Raw genomic sequence first — 19,103 nt, forward strand, 5'->3', positions numbered from 1 at the left:
CCTCTCTGCACCTCAGGGACCTGCGGCTGCGCCCAGTGGGCAGGCGCGGTGAAGTGGAGGTTGAGTGGGTGTGTGGTGTTTGCGGTGCAGTGTGATGATGGCCTTACAGCCGAGCTCTGAGAGGCCTGGGAGCCGGGGAGACCATTTATCTTGGCGGCGGTGTTGGTTGTCGGTGTGAGATGGGCCCAGTTGGCGACAGAGAGCATGTTGAAGGAAGAGGCGGAGGAGCAGAGCAGGAGGAGATGGAGGCAACATGGAGACCTCTGAGTCTCTGAATTACCGACAGTGACATCTTTTTTTGAATGTCTTTTGTTTGCCGAGCTCATTGTCCAGAGTGAGTCTCACGTATTTGAAGCTGTCAGCTGTTTTGTTATTATTAATGAGGACGGAGCGCTTGAGTGGCTTATTAATAATTCTTTACGATGGTGCGAGTCTAGTGAATTGATGTCTGTGAGAGGAACAAGAAGGGCAGTGGCATCAGGACGGTTCGAGGTGAGCGGAGCAGATGGAGCAGGTGGAAAATAGTGCAGAGTTGTTGTTGCAGCCTCCCGATCAGCAGGCGCCTTTGGATGGTGTCGAAAGCAGAGCAGAAGTCCGCGAAGACTATCTATCCTGGCGAGGGAAACCTGAAGTGCTCTGTGCCCCCGTTGGCAATCTGGAGGGGCTCCAGTTGTTGGTTGACAATTGGCAGGATGTTGTGTGGCAGCGGCTTCTTCCCCCTCGGACACAAACACACAAACTTGCACAGATTCACATGTGACGATAACAACGCCCGCATACAGGTGCATCTCAATAAATTAGAATATCATGGAAAAGTCAATTTCAGTAGTTCAAGTCAAAAAGCCTCAACCAAGTTCCAGTAGTGCATATAGATGGACATACTTTTCAGAAAGCCAACATTTCCATATTAAAATGCCTTTTTTTAAATTGTTCTTTTGTAATATTCTTTTTTTTTAAATTCTGAATTATAGGTCTTCATTAAATATGAGCCATAATCATTACAATTAAAATAAATTATATAAATGACATGAAATGTTTCAATCTGTGTTTAATGGATCTATATAATGTAATAGTCACTTTTTGAATTGAATTACTGAAATACAGTAGATGAACGTTTCCATTTTTTTGAGATGCACCTGTATATATGTATTTATTTTTATTTTTGTTTTGCATTTTCATAATTTCTCTCACAATCTCACACTCCCTCTCTCAGACTGGTGTTGCATTCATATTCAAGCGGTGTGTGTGTGTGTGTGTGTGCATGTGTGTGTGTGAAGAGTTTAGTAGGTCATACATATCACATGCAGAGGAGTGAGAGGTGAGGATAAGCAGCAGGAGTCGGAGAGGGGTGAGGGGGGTGAGAGGGGGGGTGTGGGTGGCAGAAAAGGCCAGAGGGGGATGATGAAATGGGGTGATATGTCCTTTTCTCTCGCCCCAGGTGAACACTGCTGAGTGTTCATGCATATGTGTGGTACAGTGGAGTAACAAGGTGCTGCCTTAGGCCCGCTCTAATTGGAAGGATAGAACTTATCTTCTCTACTTCCCACTCCAACACCCAGCTGCACACACACACACACACACACACACACACACACACACACACACACACACACACACACACACACACACGCATGCACGCAGTTACAGTACCGACTAACAAAACCAAACATCTCTCCTGCTGCAGCTCCGTCCGTGGCCCCCCAGTCCATCCGAGTGTCAGCTGTGTCTCCCTTCATCCTGGAAGTGACCTGGGACACGCCCCCCCTGGAGACCCAGAATGGACTCATCCAAGGATATAAGGTGACACATAGGAAAACAAACACACACACACACACACAAACACGTTTATACACCAAGGGGGGAGTTGTGGGTTCTACAAGTGAAGACCACTTCCACGTTCAAAAAGCTGCAGTTCTCCGGCGGCCTCTGGGGGCTGGGACCGAAAGTGAGCAACTCTCCATTGACCGCCATGTTAAAATAGCCGACTTTACAGCTTAAAAAAACATATTTACAGCCTGGTACATTTTATTTTTTTGGTCTCTACCGATAGTTTCCACCTCCATGAACACTGTGGTGGCGGGGGTGAATTTTTTTTGTTTTTTGTTTAGGCTTCATATATAGGGGTGTGGTTACGTTGAGTGACAGGTTCGCAGACAGTTACCGGCCGTTAATTGGTTGTTTCGAGTTCAGTGGGCGGGTTCTCGGGCCGGCAAACCGCCACACCTCTCCAAATATGGAAAGTAGACTCCCACTAAAATCCAAGATGGCGCAGTTCAAATGCCCGTAGTAGAGGCACAAAACAGACTCCCCCAAACCAATGGGTGACCTCACGGGTGCTACGTCCATTCTTTTTACAGTCTATGATCTACACATAAAGAATTCCTTGTGGCATGAGACAGAAAAACAAACAAACGCACACACAAACACTGCGCTTGAGTCTCCATGTGGTAGAAGAGCACACAGCACTGTTTATGTCTGCATTTAAACCCCCCCCTCCTCCACCCCTCCCCTCTCTTGTCTTGGAGGAGATTTGCTCTGCTGCACCTTCAAGTGTCCTAAAGAGACAAGAGAAAGAGGGAGAATTAAGTTAGAGGAAGAATCTGAATATCCTTTAATGGTTTCAATATCACTGCTCTGCCTCTGTCTCTCCTCCCCAACTCCCCTGTCCCACCCCCTCTCTCTTAGTACTTCAAACACAAGGTTATCTGTCCTGCTTTAGACACATTGATTTCTGCAGGAGTGGAGGATGGCGGGGAGGGTGGGGTGGAGGTGGAGAACGGGAGAAGAACGAAGGGAATGTAATATTTGCAGAGTGAAGGAATGAGACGAGCGAGTGATCCCTGTAGAATCCTGATTAGAGGAGAGGATCGAGGGAATACGTTTAAACTGCCAGAGATGGACGGACACGGGGAGGAGGAGGAGGAGGAGGAGGCGGCGGCGAGGCGCGAGGCGGAGGGGGTTAAGGAGATTAAGACGAGAGAAATAGAGCAAAGAAAGAATGTTTAATGAATTTATAGGTTCTGACTTCTGTTAACGCCCCCTGCTCTGTTCGATGAGCCGCCGCGCCGCGCCGTGCCGCGCAGTCGGCAGGTACTGTAGGACTCGTGGTAAACTTCACCGCAGAGTGTTCTTCTTCTTCTTCTACTCAAACGTCCTCCAGGGCTCGTTAAACACTCCGAACACGATGGCGAAGGGTTAACAGGTAACACCGAGGCGTGCAGGTTTCTGTGAAGAGTGAATCTCTCCAATGCACTCACGGTAAAAGGTTGCAGCGTATGAAATGTTAATCCGAGCAACAACAGGCAACTTTTAGATATTTTATTTTTTTTAAGGCGAGGATGCAACTTCCTGTCCTCACCAAATGGGTCAGTTATTTATAATAGAAGTGGAGTAGAGACAAACAAACCCCCCCACCCAAAAAAAAAGAAAGAAAGAAAAAAAGTTCAACAGTTTCCTGTCTGTGTGAAACAAACATCCAGCTGTTGTTTTTCATCACGACTTAAGATCCTAAATCAACTCTTCAGCAAAAGAGATGGTTCGGAAAATCCATTTAGGGTCCTTGATCTTATCACATCATATCACAATCATGTTCGCTCATGGCGACTTCAAATTGTTTTTTAAGACTAATCCTGAGTGCCTCACACACACACACGCACACACACACCAAAATAGGTCTTTTAAACAAAAGAGTGGATTACCGAACAACGGAGTGGACTTTTTATTATTATTATTACTTTTTTACTAAAGCATTAGACACTTCATATCACAAGAGATGTTTCCCATTTTCTAAAATAATAATGTTTTAAATGGAAATACATCACATATGCACAAGGTAATAGTTTTTTTGCATTGAGCAAATGGATGAGTTGCTCCGTATCTCATTATTGTAAGAGCCTGCAGACGGACACAGATGGTTTAATGCTGCCCTCAAGTGCTGCTCATGAGCTGCTGCTTGTCCCAGTACAGCTTAGGATGCTCTGTGGTGCTTTCTGTCAGGAGCAATAACAAGATGGACCCATTTACTAATACACTGCTGGATGTTACCTGTGTGGAGCTGCTACAGTTCATAAAAACATTTAAAAAAAAAAAGAAAAATACATGAATTATGAACTCAGAACTTCATCATACATAACCTCTGAATATTAAGGACACTCCTTTATGCTAAACGTGAGAGGCCCTAGTGCATTTACTGCGGGTACACCACCTTGATCTCTTTCACATTATTGAGTAGATGTAGGTCTGGGTACTTACGCCAAGGTTTCCAACTGCACTGAAGCTTAAGTGCCCTTCACTAGTGAGTCTCTCTGGATGAAAGCATACATGTGCCAAACGAGTAGCTGTAATGTCATTGTGCACTCTGAACCTATATTTAGTAGGAATATTTCACACAGGACAGCATATAGGTAAAAGCAAGAAACACTAAACGGTGACATTAAACTGCTGCACGTTGTTGACGCTGATGCTTAATACATGAAATCAGTCACGTTGTAGAAATATCGGTAACACTTTATAGTAAGTACACACTGTTAAGCATTAGTTAAGCATTAATAAATACTGAATTCTTCATTTATAACACATGAATACGCATTAGTATGTAGTTTATAAAGACAGTTAGTGCTTATCAATGATGAGTAAAACATTTTTAACTGTGTTTATAAACTACATAAGAGTATTCATGTGTTATAAATGATGAATTCAGTATTTCATATTTAATAGTGTGCACTGCACATATTATAAAGTGTTATCTAAATATCTGCCAGGTTCTCAATGACATGACACTCTAGTACACAATAAGTATTTCTGTGCTTATAAAGACTACAGTTTCATGATCTGATTAGTTTTAATGAGCCGACAAACCATGATGTACTGTTTGATTAGATACCCGGGTGGCTGATTGTCACCGAGCGCTCGTCAAGGAAAACATCCATGTGCTGCACTGAAACATGTTTGTTTGTTTGTTTTTTCTTCTCTGTGACTTTGTATTTAAAGCTTTTACCATTTAAGCTTCATATAAATAAACCATCATGAGAAGAAGTTCAGTAACAGCTGTTGTGGCTGTTTTCTACCTCTAAAGGCTTATGAGGGTGTTTACAAGATATTTTTTCTTCATTCATTTCTAATGCATGAGGCTCAACCACCTCTGTAACCTTGCTGTTAGTGTGCATCAGATATGGCTGCACGGTGTGCATGGGAAGAGTCGAGGCAGTTCTCATGTCAAACCAGCCATTTCTGCTGTGCTCTCAGCTGGTGTTTGAAAAATTCATAGATGAAAATATTCCCTCTGCATTCGGCTGGGATTAAACAAAAAAATGTAGTGATTTGTAAAGGGTCAGATTTAAAGCAAGTAGCACCATTACGAGCAGGAGCAGCAAGCTGTTTTAATACATCAAATAGATTTTGTTACCGGATATGCATTTATATAGGCTGTTTACTGGCAGTAAGATATCAAGTATATTGCTCATCTGTTTTGTCTCATTATATACAGCCTGTTTCATTAAAAGTGTGTGACCTACGCTACAATGTAGAAGTCACGATGAGGTTTGTTTTCTTAGCATATGTGCCTCATCACAGGTTTATGACATGTAAACAAGGGCGGCCATGTGAAAAAATAATGGGATCATTAAATTGTGACATCGTAATGTTGATATTGATCTCATCATACGATGTGATGGCCTTAAGTTAACAGGGATCGACCAAAGTAGCCCGTGTGTCTTCATTACTGGACGGTTAATGGTCATGCCTGTGATTATAAGACACAGACAGGACGTGGTTTGTTCTCGTGATCCATATAAGGTTTGTTGATGTTTGCTGCACACAGACATGTAAATACTATAAAGATCCCTTGAACTGGTTCAGATGAGTCACTCTCATATGGCAACATTGCCTGATATATATAGACTGTAGCATCCGTGTTTGTTTGGTTTTTCAGGCACTTGTGTGTTATTAGGTGCCATGTTGGATATTTGTGACCTTCAAGAACAAAATCAGTCTCCCATTCATAATGATGATGCTTGGATGTTGTTGTTAATGCTTTTTAGTCGTGGCACTGGTAATTACGACAGATCCAAAATGACACGAAAGCAGCATTGTGCTTGTCAGTGCCATGTCAAGTAGTCTGAAGGTTTAAAATAGCAGGAGAAAGATCGTTTTTATTTTTGCCTGAAACAAAAGGTTAACATGTGTTACTAGACGATGACAGCGCTGTCCGTAATACACCTACGCTACTTTACCCTTCAGTTAAACTGTCAACACCAAACAAATCTCTCCATAACCAACTTTCCCCCCCTGGTTAAAGAGCATGAGCACTTGTATTTTATATGGATCGATGAGGAGACCTCAGGAGCAAAGAACAGACAGTAAATAACACATATAGTTGGCAGAAATGAAGTGAGGCAGCTCGGAGGAAAACAGGAAGGAGGACCGGAGGTTGTTGACACTTTTTATGTTTTTTTTGTTTTTTTTGCGTGTTGTAGATTCACTACTGGGAGAGAGACAAGCAGAACCAAAGTGAGAAGGTGAAGATGATTTTCGTCCCAGACACACGCGTGCATCTCACCAACCTGACCAGCTACACTCCTTACCTGGTCACACTGACGGCCTTCAACACGGCCGGAGACGGACCGCCCAGCGACCCCCGCGGGGCCCGGACGCTGCAGTCAGGTGAGGACTCGGAGCGGTCGTGACGGACAACAAAAGCCTCATATTTCATGTCTTGTATCCGTCTTTCCTTTTTCCTATTTCATCTGTCATCCTCCGTCTCTGCAGCTCCCAGCCAGCCCAGCTACCTGTCCTTCTCTGAGGTGACGGGAGGAAGTGTCAACGTGTCCTGGGGAGTTCCACTCACTCCTAATGGACAGCTGGAGGGCTACAGGGTTGTCTACCAGCCCACAGCTCCGGTGCAAGGTAGGCACACACACACACACACACACACACACACACACACACACACACACACACACACACACACACACACACACACACACACACACACACACACACACACATCCTTGTAAATATATCTTTGTGAGGACATGTCATTGACATAATGTATTCCCTAGCCCCTTACCCTAACCTTAACCATCCAAAACAAATGCCTAAACTTAACCATTACTCTAGACCTAATTTAAACCTAATTATAACCTAACGTCTTCTTAACCCAAGTCTTAAAGCAGATATCAGCTTCACGGCCGTTTCGGCTAATGCTGCGTTCAAGGCAGGCTTTTGAAACCGTAAGTTACAGCTTCAAGTCACAACTACGACTTGGTAGCGTTCCAGGTAACCCGTAGCTCGTGTTTTTACCATCCTGTTGTCTGTGAAAGTTCCCTATAACGGCCACTCGTAACTTCCGACCCGTGAACTCGTACCAGATCGAACTGGTATGACTTCACAGGAAGGAAAAACACAAAGTACGAGTTTCTTTGAACGCACCATGAGTTAGCAGCCCCCGCCCTTGTCAGGCATCAATTGGTCCTCGTTCTTCGTCACCACATTCACGCGCATCCCTTGGCTGCACACACAGCCCTTCATGCCGTTCTCTCTCCTCATTGGATAACACTTGTATCCCACAAGGAAAATTTTCTCCTCGGGTTACAGCAGAGCAGAGTGACGGAGAGACTCGTGTTTAGGCTGAAATACTTCATGTAAGTGATTGCTGACGGAAAATAGGACTATTTAGGACTTATATTAACAAAAACATTCCACTGATATCTGCTTTAACCCTCAAAAAGCCCTTTGAAAAAGTGAGAACCGCCCAAAATGTCCTCACTTCCCAAAAATGTCCTCAGTCTGTTGGTTAAAAACTTGTTCCAGTCCTCACAATGTAGCATGTACAAGAACACACACACACACATAAATACAAAAATACACAGAAAAGAAAACCCATCTCGAGGAGGAGACTGACATCTCTCTTGAACCGTCTCTGTGAGAGCAGGTGTGAGTAAAGTTGTGACGGTGGACGTGAAGGGCAGCTGGCAGCGCTGGTTGAAGGTTCGGGACCTGGTCAAAGGAGCAACGTACACGTTCAGCGTTCAAGCTCTCACAGTCAGTCATGGGCCGCCCATACAGGCCAACGTCACCGCTCAGCCCATACAAGGTATGAAGGCCATGACCACAGCCTTTCATGTGCAGTCTGCCGATTCTTTCCTGTGTCTATCAGATCAAATGTTCAGTCAAGAAATAGTGTTAAAAAATGCCGGATGCAACATCGAAGAGCCCCAGATGACATCTCTGTGTGTTTTGTGATGTCTGACCAAAGGTGCAAAATATTCCTTTCACTTGTGACACTAAAAATAAATGCAGCAAATACTATTACTATATACTATTTGAGAAGCTGCAACCAATTATTTGGCATTTTTGCTTGAAAAATGATTTTTAGAATATTAAATAGCTTATCTTTTGCGGACTAATCACTTAATCAGTTAATTGTTTCTTATCTAGACTCCATTCAAGGACATAAAGGGAATAAGAAAGTTTTAGGAAAGTTATGAATGGGCACGTTTAGATCTAGAAAAAAGTAAACTTTTTATGAAAAAAGAAGCTGCTTCCTCAATGTGTGTGTGTTTGTGTGTGTGTGACGTTACAGGCACCCCTGGCTCTCCTATGGAGATGTCCATCACCAAGACGTCCTCCGCTCTCAACATCCACTGGTCAGAGGGAGACATCGGTGGAGCGCCCGTGACCGGATACGTCATCGAGGCTCGTCCGTCGGGTGAGCTCCAACGTAACAACTCTCACTTCCCCTAATTTGCATCTTTCCGTTGGTGTAGAGTCATTCATTCCTTTAATCAAGAGAGAAGTTAGGGGCCTGTCCCAATATGGGGCACTTGGCATGCGCGTTTATGGGCTTAGTGTAAGTGCGCAAGTGTGTCCCATTTTTCCAACGACCAAAAGTGCAGCGCGCTTGATTTGAACACTGATGGTGGAGCAGTAGCTATTTGGCCAAGTATAAATCCCACAATGCACCAGGTGATGAAGTCTGCCGTCACTAGGAGCCACAAGCCACGTTTGGGAAATGCCATTGAATTAATTTCAATAAAATTAATTTTACTTTCTATCTCATAATTATGACTTTTTAATCTCATATATGTACTTTATATTCTTTTATCTCATATTTTTCAATTTCGGTTTTGTCGTCTTTAGGCTTTGTTTACTTTTACATCTGTTAATTTTTACCTTGTTGTCACGTAATTATGAATTTTCTCTAATGATTATAACTTAGGTGAATATTTTTCATCATGCTCTGTTTAATCCTTTGTGTTTATCTTTTTTCTTTTTTTCTTACGGAGTAGGGTTTACACATTTATAATTTGAATCTTGCGCATAGAGACACTTTTGGAGTCTCTTTGGAGACTGTGATCCAGTAGCACTGTTTATTAAAACTGTTGCTGTGTTGTGTGTGTGTGTCTGTGTGTCAGAGTTGTGCTAGTGTGCACAATGGCACTCAGATGACCGGCTTCACTTGTCAAATTTGTCCCGATTTCTTTTAAATATCCCTGCGCGCTTGGCCACTTAATACACGCTTGCACGCTATATGCAAATGCTAATGTCCGTTCCACCAGTGAAAAGTCACCAAAGTGTGTGCGTAACACCAAGCGCCAAGTGTGGAGAAATGGGAAAGGCCCCTAAGTGTCACTCACACTGCACTGAACTTCAGTACGCACGCCTCTCTTCAGATCCATTAAGACCTGCTGTGCAAATCAAGTCAGCAGTCATTTTCTAATAAAGCTTACCAGAGGTGTAATACAGTGAGTGGATGTCTGCAGGAAGCCTCTGCAGGGAAGACGGGAGGCGGCTGAGATATAACTCAACTTCTGATAATAATAATAGTGATACCGCTCTTTTTAACAGTAATAACAGTCATCGTCATCACATAATCATCATCATTACCATCGTCTGAGAGGGAATTTGATTTGACTTATCATCTTTTGTATTACATCTTGACATCTTTAGCAGACTTCTTCACATGGAGCGTCGCCTCCACGTCTTTGTCCGACAGTCCATCAAACTGTGTCTCTCTCTCTGTCTCTCTGTCTCTCTGTCTCTCTGTCTCTCTCTCTCTCTCTCTCTCTCTCTCTGTCTCTCTCTCCGTCTCTCTCTGTAGACGAGGGGGTGTGGGACTCCTTCATCAGACCCCTCGCTCCCACCAGCAGATCTGTTTCAGTGCCGCTGGAGCGCCTGAGGTCAGGGATCAGCTACGAGTTCAGAGTCATCGCTGTTAATCGCTATGGTTACGGACAGCCGAGTACACCCTCTGCTTCTCTCGCTGGTAAACACACACACACACACACACACACACACACACATAGACATAGACATAGACACTGCTGGAGCTCGGGGTTAATGAACAAACCCAGGGTGATGCGACTTCAGGTGATTGAGGTTTGAGTGAATTTCTGGTCTGCTGGATACTGGGGTTGTTGTCTGTGTGTGTCGGCCTTGGTTGTGTCGCCATCCAGAGGCAGCGTGATGTAACTACACCTGAGATTACTGTAGAAACCACTAGGTGTTAGATGGTGTTTTGCCCTTATTTCACTTGGTCACATTTGAATCAATTTATAACCTTTATATGATGATGATATTATTTCTGGATTGTTTTTGTCGATATTCCGACCCTTCTCTGTTGAAATAAACTTACCATAAAAACTATAGACCATCCATTTCTTTGTGGGGGAGCAAACTTAGAAAATAAGCAGGGGATCAAATACTTATTTTCCCCACTGTACACCAGGACTCAGATTAAAGAGGAACTATGCAGGATTTGTGGCTTAACTGTGCTACATTTTTACTTTAATTAAACAGCTTTAGAGTGGTTGTGATGGTTTAATAAATGGCTTAACTTATTATGAGGGACAATGGAGGCTCTCTGCCTTCCACGTGTGTGTGTCACATATTGCATCTCTGAGCTGAAAAACAACTTTGCAAGATCAGTGCCGCCACTCCCCCGGTGTCCCAGCTCTCATCTCTGCAGCACTGCAACACAAATGCGCCCTGTAACCCGTAATCTCTTGTTTATCACAGATTAAACTACACAAATATACACGTTGTAACATCGTATATGATATATAACGTTATGTACCGCTCTTTTGATTGATTTCTCGCCGGCTTCGTTGTAAACAAATGCACATGGCCAGGAGTGGGGTTAGAAAAACAGTGGAAAAGCGACCGGATTTACATTGTTCCCCTTTAAATCACAAAAAGTCCTTTAAACCAGAAGGTCATGTAGCTTCCTCTCTCTTTCCCAGTGACCTCAACAGGAGAAACTAAGAGATGTTTTGTTTTTTTCTATGATATTTCAGCATCTCAGTCAAAAAGTCAGACCTCAAAAGCTATCATTTACAGACTTGTGAGGATTACTTCTAGTCTTCTAGTTACTTCCGCATGACGGATCAAAGCTTTAAATCTCCCGTGTGTGTGTGTGTGTGTCCCTCTCTCTGGCTGCAGCGCTGCAGGAGCGCCCCTTCTACGAGGAGTGGTGGTTCCTGCTGGTCATGGCTCTGGTGGGACTCATCCTCATCCTGGTCTTGGTCTTCACTCTGCTGCTGCACGGACACAGCACCAAGTACAAGGCCTGTGGCACAGGTCTGTAGCATTTTTCTTCAGGCTGGAAAAAATTCACTTATGGGTCACAAAGTCCTGTTGTGTTTTCATGTTCTTTTTGTTTTGTTTCACAAAAACTATACAGAAGCCCTTTGCAGCCGTGCATTCACACATTTTATTTCCTCCCCGTTTTCTCAAGATAACAGGATCATTTTCTCACTTTCTTCAGAAAATGGAGCTTTGTTTTCCCAAGATAGTGACATTATTGGAGATTTTGAGATAGCAAAACAACAATCTATACAGTCTTCTCAGTGTAGCAATGTCAGAGGTGCAGGAAAATATTGATCGGCACTTCATATGTCACCTCGCTCAAGGCCTGTCACGGCTATTTAAGTCCACAAAACTATTTCAGTCTATCTGAGAACATAAATGTTTTTCAACAAGTGAACGACGCTGATGTTTTGCTTGAATATGAAAGTGGATGAATTGTACAAAACTGAGGAGCAACATTTCTTTTCCTTCACAACAGTAAAACTTGATACATGGATATTTGAAAGCCTTCATGAGCCAAACTGAGAAAAAAACCTGCTCTGTTTTCAAGGGCATCATCGTTCCAGCGTAGAAAGAGAGAGAGAGAGAGGTCTGCTGGAAAAACAAAACAAAAACGTTATCTCCATTGTTTCATCCGAGTGTTTCATACTCAAACCTGGTCCTGCTTCTCTTCTGTGTGTGAGCTCACGGCGGCGTGCAGCTCCACAGGGTCAGTCGGAGCGCAGCGCAGCCTGGAGCGAGAGTCTGACTCAGTGGGACTGATGCTCACCAACATTAGTTGAAGGACAAACTTCCTCCTCCTCCTCCTCCTCCTCATTGTGACAAAACACTGTTGGTTTGTGTGAAGTGTTGCCCGGTAACTCATCTGAAGCTGTGGCCGACGGCCCCCTTCATGTCGAGGCTTTCCTTCCTGTTTGCTTCTTAGGTGTCTTCTCCTTTCAGGCTTCCTCTTTGTTGCAGGCACAGTAGTCACTTTGTGTGCTTGTGAGTGTGTGTGTGTGAGTGTGTGTGTGCGTGCCAACATCTGACTGCAACACAGAATTAGTCCTAATAAGCAGGTTACATCAGGACAGCTGTTAATCTGAGTTGCCACAGAAACCTTGGCACAACCTCTGGGGCGACAGAGCGATCAAACACAGTGAGGGAGTAGCTGCAGGAAGAGAGAGAGAGAGAGAGCACACAAACATTAACACAATGCACCAGTGAATGGGAGTCATTGAAATGTGTGTTCAGTTAGCTGTAAATCATCCAGAGCACCTTGGCGTGATTCAAACAGCAATCATATTTCTTCCCATTTCAAACATGACAATGTTCCCTTTATAGTTCCCTTTGTTATGGTTATTGGTGCCTAAATGATGAAGGTTTTCTGTGTGGTTATTGCTCGAGCGCCAAATTATGCATCTGTGTTTCATTTGCTTCTTATTCTCGAGCCTGAGAGGTTGCTGAGAAAACACGATGAATAAAACAAAAGGATCACAGATAAACTCTGTTCAGCAGGAGGAACAATCTCATAAGAGTTTTTCAGTTGCTTTCCCACATGAGTGACTGAACTGCTTAGATTTTTTTTTTCAACGTGTGTCAAACTCGACTCCTGGTCTGATTATGATTCCTCCTCATCCTCCTCAGGGAAGCACGTGTCCACAGCGGAGGAGTCTGTCACGCTGGACAACGGAGGATTCACCGCTCTGGAGCTCAACAGCAGAGCGCTCAACACCAAGAACTCCTTCCTGAAAAAAAACGGGACCAGGTGAGCACTCACACACACACACACACACACACACACACACACACACACACTTTAATTTATTTGTGAGGATCCCCTTTAGCTGTGCTCTAGAGCAATGGTTCTCAAAGTGGGGTCCTGGGACCCCAAGGGGTCCTTGAGAGGGTTCAAGGGGGTCCCCAACTTTTTTGAAAGTTTACCACTTTGTTCTAGAATTTTTAAACTTTTTTGTTTTTTGAGAAATTGTTACCACTTTTTTTTTTTTTTCCTAAAAAAACAAACAAACAAAAAATACACTTTTTCTAGTATTTTTTAAAAACTTTTTTGGGAGAAATTTTACCACTTTTTTGAAAATTTTTAACACTTTTTTCTAGAATAGTTTTTCAGAAATTTTTGTACTTTTTTCTTGAAATTATTTTAACTTTTTTTTCTTCCTTTTTTAGAAATCTTACCACTTTTTTCTAGATTTTTTTTTTTTTTTTTAGAATTTTTACCACTTTTTTCTAGAAATGTTTAAATGTTTTTGGAGAAATTGTACCACTTTTTCCAGAAATTTCTCTACAATATTTCCACAAATTACGCCATTGGCCCTATACATTGACTAAAAAGTAATGTTCTTCAGTCAGAACAAATATTTGTGTATTTCTGGTGTTTGCTTCAAAATTTTGTCCAATGGGGGTCCGTGGTCTAATTTGTGTCGATTTAGGGGTCCTCGATGTAAAAAAGTTTGAGAACCACTGCTCTAGAGCACCGCTAGTCTGCTAGTTTGGTTATTGGCAGTGGTGAGGAGTTCCATGCTTTCATTGATCTGTTTTCTATTGTATGCTTCAAAAAGTTGTTTTTTGGTTTGGGAAGCATGAACCTAAATCATAATTGTATTTTAGCTGATTGTATAGGTATGATGGGATTTTGGACTGTAATACTTTCCATATTGAAAAAAGTAGTGCAACATTGACTCTGTCCTTAACTTTTAGCCATCATAGACAGGAGTGCATGTTGTTGATACTGTTATTATACTCACGGATTCAAGCAAAAACTAACACAGGATGTCACAATTTTAATGTCTTTATGTGTGTTTGTGTTTGTGTTTGTGTTTGTGTTTGTGTGTGTAGGTCACCTCCGAGGCCCAGTCCAGGTGGTCTTCACTACTCTGACGAGGACATCTGTAACAACTATAATGGAGCCGTGCTCACAGAGAGCACCACACTCACTGAGAAGCCCACCGAGGTCTCTGAGTCAGAGGTAGCTCTCTCTCTCTCTCTCTCTCTCTCTCTCTCTCTCTGTTTCTCTCTCTCAGTCATGACAGTAGTACATTTAGGTTAGGTTAGGGAAGCTTTGTTGATCCCGCATGGGGAAACTATTTTACCACCAGGTCAAAAAAATCATACAGCCGACAAACAGCACAGAGACATTAGACAACATAAACACCAGATACACAGCAAACAGCAAATAAGGCCAATGAAACCTGATCTAAATGTAGGAATTAATAGAAAAAGGACATGATTAAATACCACAAAAGCCTGATAAAAGCATGATAAATACTGAATAAATACCACTAGAGACTGTGCAGCAGTGCCAAGTCTGACCCTAACAATGTTTGTTAAAAATCCGACCGCCGCAGGAACAAAAGACTTTCTCAGTCGTTCATTGGAGCACCGAGGCATCACTAGTCGCTCACCGAATGAGCTTCAAAGACCCTTAAAAACATTGTGCAATGGATGGTTTTCATAGCACAGGATCACTTTCAACAATGACCTCAAGAGACCCTCTTGATCATCTTGTTGATCCTATTTTTGTTGTCAGTTGATATACTGCCCCCCGTAGAGCATAAAAAAGGGACACTCACCAGGATACTTTGGTAAAATACATCCAAAAGCCTTTTGCTAACATGGACAAAAAAGCTTTCTGAGAAAGAAGAGACTTCATCTCAACTCTCTACTGTTGCACATCAAATAAAAACAGAAGTGCCAATCACAAACACACTATGAACATTAGCACCAGCAATCCCAAAATACTCACGGGAAGTCCCACTGTTGTTTTTGTGGCTTTTACTTGTTGTATAATGATTTGAGAGTCATTCTTCTGTGTCCTCGCTATTTGGCTCAATGATTTTGTAATCCCACCTCTGTATTGCTTTGTTCATTTTTTCCCCAGCCTTTTATGCTTTTATTAGTTGGCACACAGCGGAGAGCTAACAGGAAATGAAGGCAGAGAGAAAGATGACCAGAAAACCCCTGATTTGCTCTAAATAATTTATCACCTATCATTTATACCCCCCCCCCCCAAAAAAAAAGGGAAAGAAAGTGAAACCAGCCAGCCATTTTCACGCCACTGTGAAACCTGATGGAACAATCGCATTCATGGATAATGAATTGGAAGATCTTTGATCGACAGTGTCTTTAAAAGGAGAAACAGAAAAACGCTCTGCACTGAGCTAATGTTGTCAGTCTGGGATGTCGCCTGCGTAACGAGACAAGGTGGAAATGAAAGCTAAAGACAAATCACATTAAATGGCTGAGATCACCATTTAATGTGATTGGACAGGATGCGCCGGCTCTGAGGCGACATGCTGAATTGACCAAGATCCTGCCCTGGTTCGAGTGTTGCTCGATGTCGCCCCGTCGGTCTCCACTGATACAGTTACTCTGATTTGTTAGGATCCTTTGATTTTTATCAAAACATATGAAATCCACCCCTTCTTTTGGAGTGACTACAGACACTCAGTCGTTTTATAATAAGCAGTAAATTGAGACACTTGTAAATCATTTCTCTTCATTCCACAGTCGGAGCAGTACAGGGGTCTGTCTATGCCAGTGGTTTTCAGACTTTTCGGTCATTCCCCATGATTTAACATCTAGTTTTTCCTCACAAAGTAGCTGAAAGTGACGGTTTCCTTATCACTAAACCTGTGCCACCATCCAATCCTCCCTCACTCAATAATTAATTTTTTTTCAAGTGTCATGTAAACGTACTGAAAAAAACAAATTATTGCCTTATTACTCATTACTCATTACTATAACTGGACAACTGAAGTGCATGTAAACGCGTTAGTCCGACTCCAACTCCGACACCCAGATAATGCTATTGGAAATCGATTTTCTTCAGCATGTATCGGCCTTAATGGGACTGAAACTGGACAATGCATGTACAAAACAAAAAAAAACAGTTAGGAAGAGAAACAGACGCGTGTGCTGTACACCGTGAAATGGAAACATTTTAATAATATCTGTGACCAGTGACCACAGCTGGCCACACCGCGCCCCACCTGTCATGTCGTTATTCCCCACCCCTTTGAGAATCACGGCTCTGTACCGTGTTTGTTAAAGAGAGAGAGACACGCACATCGTAGGCCCAATTGGGATGGGTGCTGGATAAAAGAGGAGTAAATGCAAAAAGAGAAAAAAATCCGCACACCATGAGCTCCCTTCAGAAAAATTTAATAGCGTGACGTTTCGAGCAAAACAATGCTCTTTTTCAAACTGCTGTATACTGAAACGTCACGCTATTAAATTTTTCTGAAGGGAGCTCATGGTGTGCGGATTTTTTTCTCTTTTTGCTGTACCGTGTTCGTAACATTGAAATAAAGCAGAGATCTCCACGTCTAACTGATGAACAGTCAGAATCTGAATCTGTGTGTTTGTGTCTCCAGCTGACAGACAGCGACTACGAGGACGAGCAGCCGAAGCACTCCTTCGTCAACCACTACATGAGCGACCCCACCTACTACAACTCCTGGAAGCGGCAGCCCAAAGGCCTCAAAGCCATCGGGACTCCGTTCGGCTACGAGGAGTGCGCCACGGCGGACACGGAGCCGTACTACCAGACGGTGGTCACCCAGCACAGCACAGGCGGCGCCTACACACCCACGGGGCAGCCGGCGCACACGCACGTCAACCCCAACACCAACCCGCCGGGATCGCGCACCCCCGTGACGGGCTTCTCCTCGTTCGTTTGACTCTAGAGACAAAAAAAATGTGCAGAACACGATACACACACACACACACTTATACAAAATGAAGGAGAGGGGGGGGAGGGCGGTGTGTGTTTGGGTCTAACGGGGAGAAGAGAGGAGACGTGGAGACGTGGGACGGACTGGCGACAGGAAAACAACCCCTCACGCCCCCAAAGAACTACAACCTACACTTCTCACTCGCCCTCTGCCCTCTTTCACCAAGATCCTCACTGTGTCGACGAGTGTGTGTGCGTGTTCCTCTCCTACTCTTTTACGCCTGTGTGTCACTGTGCTTACACACACAGTTCCTGTCCTCGTTTCCACACATTCACAGCGGCGGCGGCGGCGGCGGTGCAACCAGATATTCAAGCCTGTTCCAGAGACTCTCCGACGAGAGCCGAGAGCCAGATGAGTCCAGTTTTTTGTTTTGTTTTGTTTTGTAAATGAGAAAAATTTACTCAAAACTGGTTGAACGTGGAGTTTCTGCACAACTTTTCTTCTTCTCTGTTTTCTGTATTTACACACGAGTGCACAAGTACATACACACACACACACATGCATTCTCCGATTGCGCCATCTCAGTGTCTCCCACTGGGAGAGAGAAAGAGAGGAACTTCAGAGGTGAGGAAGATGATGAAAAAGACGGCACAGGAGGGAGCAGCTTCTTCTGACAGACTGGTCCGTGTACACAAACAGCAGCTGTCAGGTGTAAAAGACCACCACACAGAGGAAAAGAGAAAAAAATAACAATCAATAATCATCGTATTTGATAAAGGACAGAGAGCAAGTGTGGGCGAGAGGTTCTTCAGCACTTAAGGCATTCTCAGTGAGAGTGTTGCGTGGTTTCTAAGAGCGACGTGTGATGTTCGGGGGGTTTGGGTTGGATTATATGAAAAAAAAAAATGTTTTTGATTTTTTTTCTTTTCTTTTCTTTTTTTACTTTACTGTCTACTGCCTGTTGTCAGTGCTCCTTCTCCCACAGCTCCCCAAGCCATAATGTTTTGCACTGAGCCCACACATTTCATCTTTATTCTGCTGAAGTTTGATTTTTTTTTTTACAAGGTTGAGTGTGTGCGATGTGTGTATGTGTGTAAGTATGACACATGTGTTCACCTGTCTCTGTTGTTCACCGCTAAGGAAAGCGTGCCATTGTGTGTGTGTGTGTGTGTGTTGGTATATTTAAGATGGATTTTTGAACAGAGAGACCCTTTTTACTTGTGCGCTGTTGTATGTAGTTCTGCCACATTTGTGTATTTTAAAAGCAAAATAGCGAAACAGCACAGGAGAGAGTTCACCGACGGCTTCCCTCCCTCCTCCCGACGGACGGACGAAGAGGAAAAACAAGGAGACAGAGTCAATTAAAACTCAGCGGACGTGGACGGAACAAAACTACAGGATATTTTTGGGAATCATTCTTGTTCAAACTGAGCAAGACTTAAAATGTGCACCACGGCGAGGCCCCGCTCTCTGAACTCTGGCCTCCACTGCAGCAGACAGACACACATGTACTTTGTACGTCTCTTCAAGTGCAAACAAAAATCATGGGTAAGTTTTGTTTTGGGCTCATGTTTGATTTAAATATCTTCAGCCAACCCAACCCGGCCCGCAGCCTCCCTCACTCTGTCACGCTTGTTTTAAGTCCCATACAATGTGTGAATAAATGGTCATTGTTTAACAGTTTGTGTGTCTGTGTGGTCTGTTTTAGTGCCGGGACAGTGAACATGTCTGGGAGCATCACCCGCTGCAGCACATTAACTGAATTAAAGAGTTGCTTAAAAAAAAAAATAGTGTGAACAAACTCTTAAAGCAATCCTCAAATGAACTCTCTCACCGACCACTTCG

At 43.4% G+C, this 19,103-nt stretch overlaps 1 protein-coding gene across 1 annotated transcript in view; it reads left to right on the top strand.

The window, feature by feature from the left end:
• Positions 1 to 17,264, top strand: part of LOC310989093 (protein sidekick-1-like) — a gene marked incomplete at both ends in the record, with an annotated part of 280,354 nt that extends 263,090 nt beyond the window's left edge. Inside the window, 10 exons of the mRNA XM_083975990.1 lie at positions 1,685 to 1,800; positions 6,474 to 6,660; positions 6,766 to 6,903; positions 7,931 to 8,092; positions 8,582 to 8,707; positions 10,100 to 10,264; positions 11,440 to 11,577; positions 13,213 to 13,333; positions 14,422 to 14,551; positions 16,959 to 17,264. Of these exons, the coding sequence (XP_083832116.1) occupies positions 1,685 to 1,800; positions 6,474 to 6,660; positions 6,766 to 6,903; positions 7,931 to 8,092; positions 8,582 to 8,707; positions 10,100 to 10,264; positions 11,440 to 11,577; positions 13,213 to 13,333; positions 14,422 to 14,551; positions 16,959 to 17,264 (1,589 nt within the window). The remainder of the gene's footprint in view (positions 1 to 1,684; positions 1,801 to 6,473; positions 6,661 to 6,765; positions 6,904 to 7,930; positions 8,093 to 8,581; positions 8,708 to 10,099; positions 10,265 to 11,439; positions 11,578 to 13,212; positions 13,334 to 14,421; positions 14,552 to 16,958) is intronic.
• Between the last annotated feature and the right edge of the window lie 1,839 nt (positions 17,265 to 19,103).

This window comes from Trachurus trachurus (assembly GCF_905171665.1).
Source record: "Trachurus trachurus genome assembly, chromosome: 1".
Classification (NCBI taxonomy): domain Eukaryota; kingdom Metazoa; phylum Chordata; class Actinopteri; order Carangiformes; family Carangidae; genus Trachurus; species Trachurus trachurus.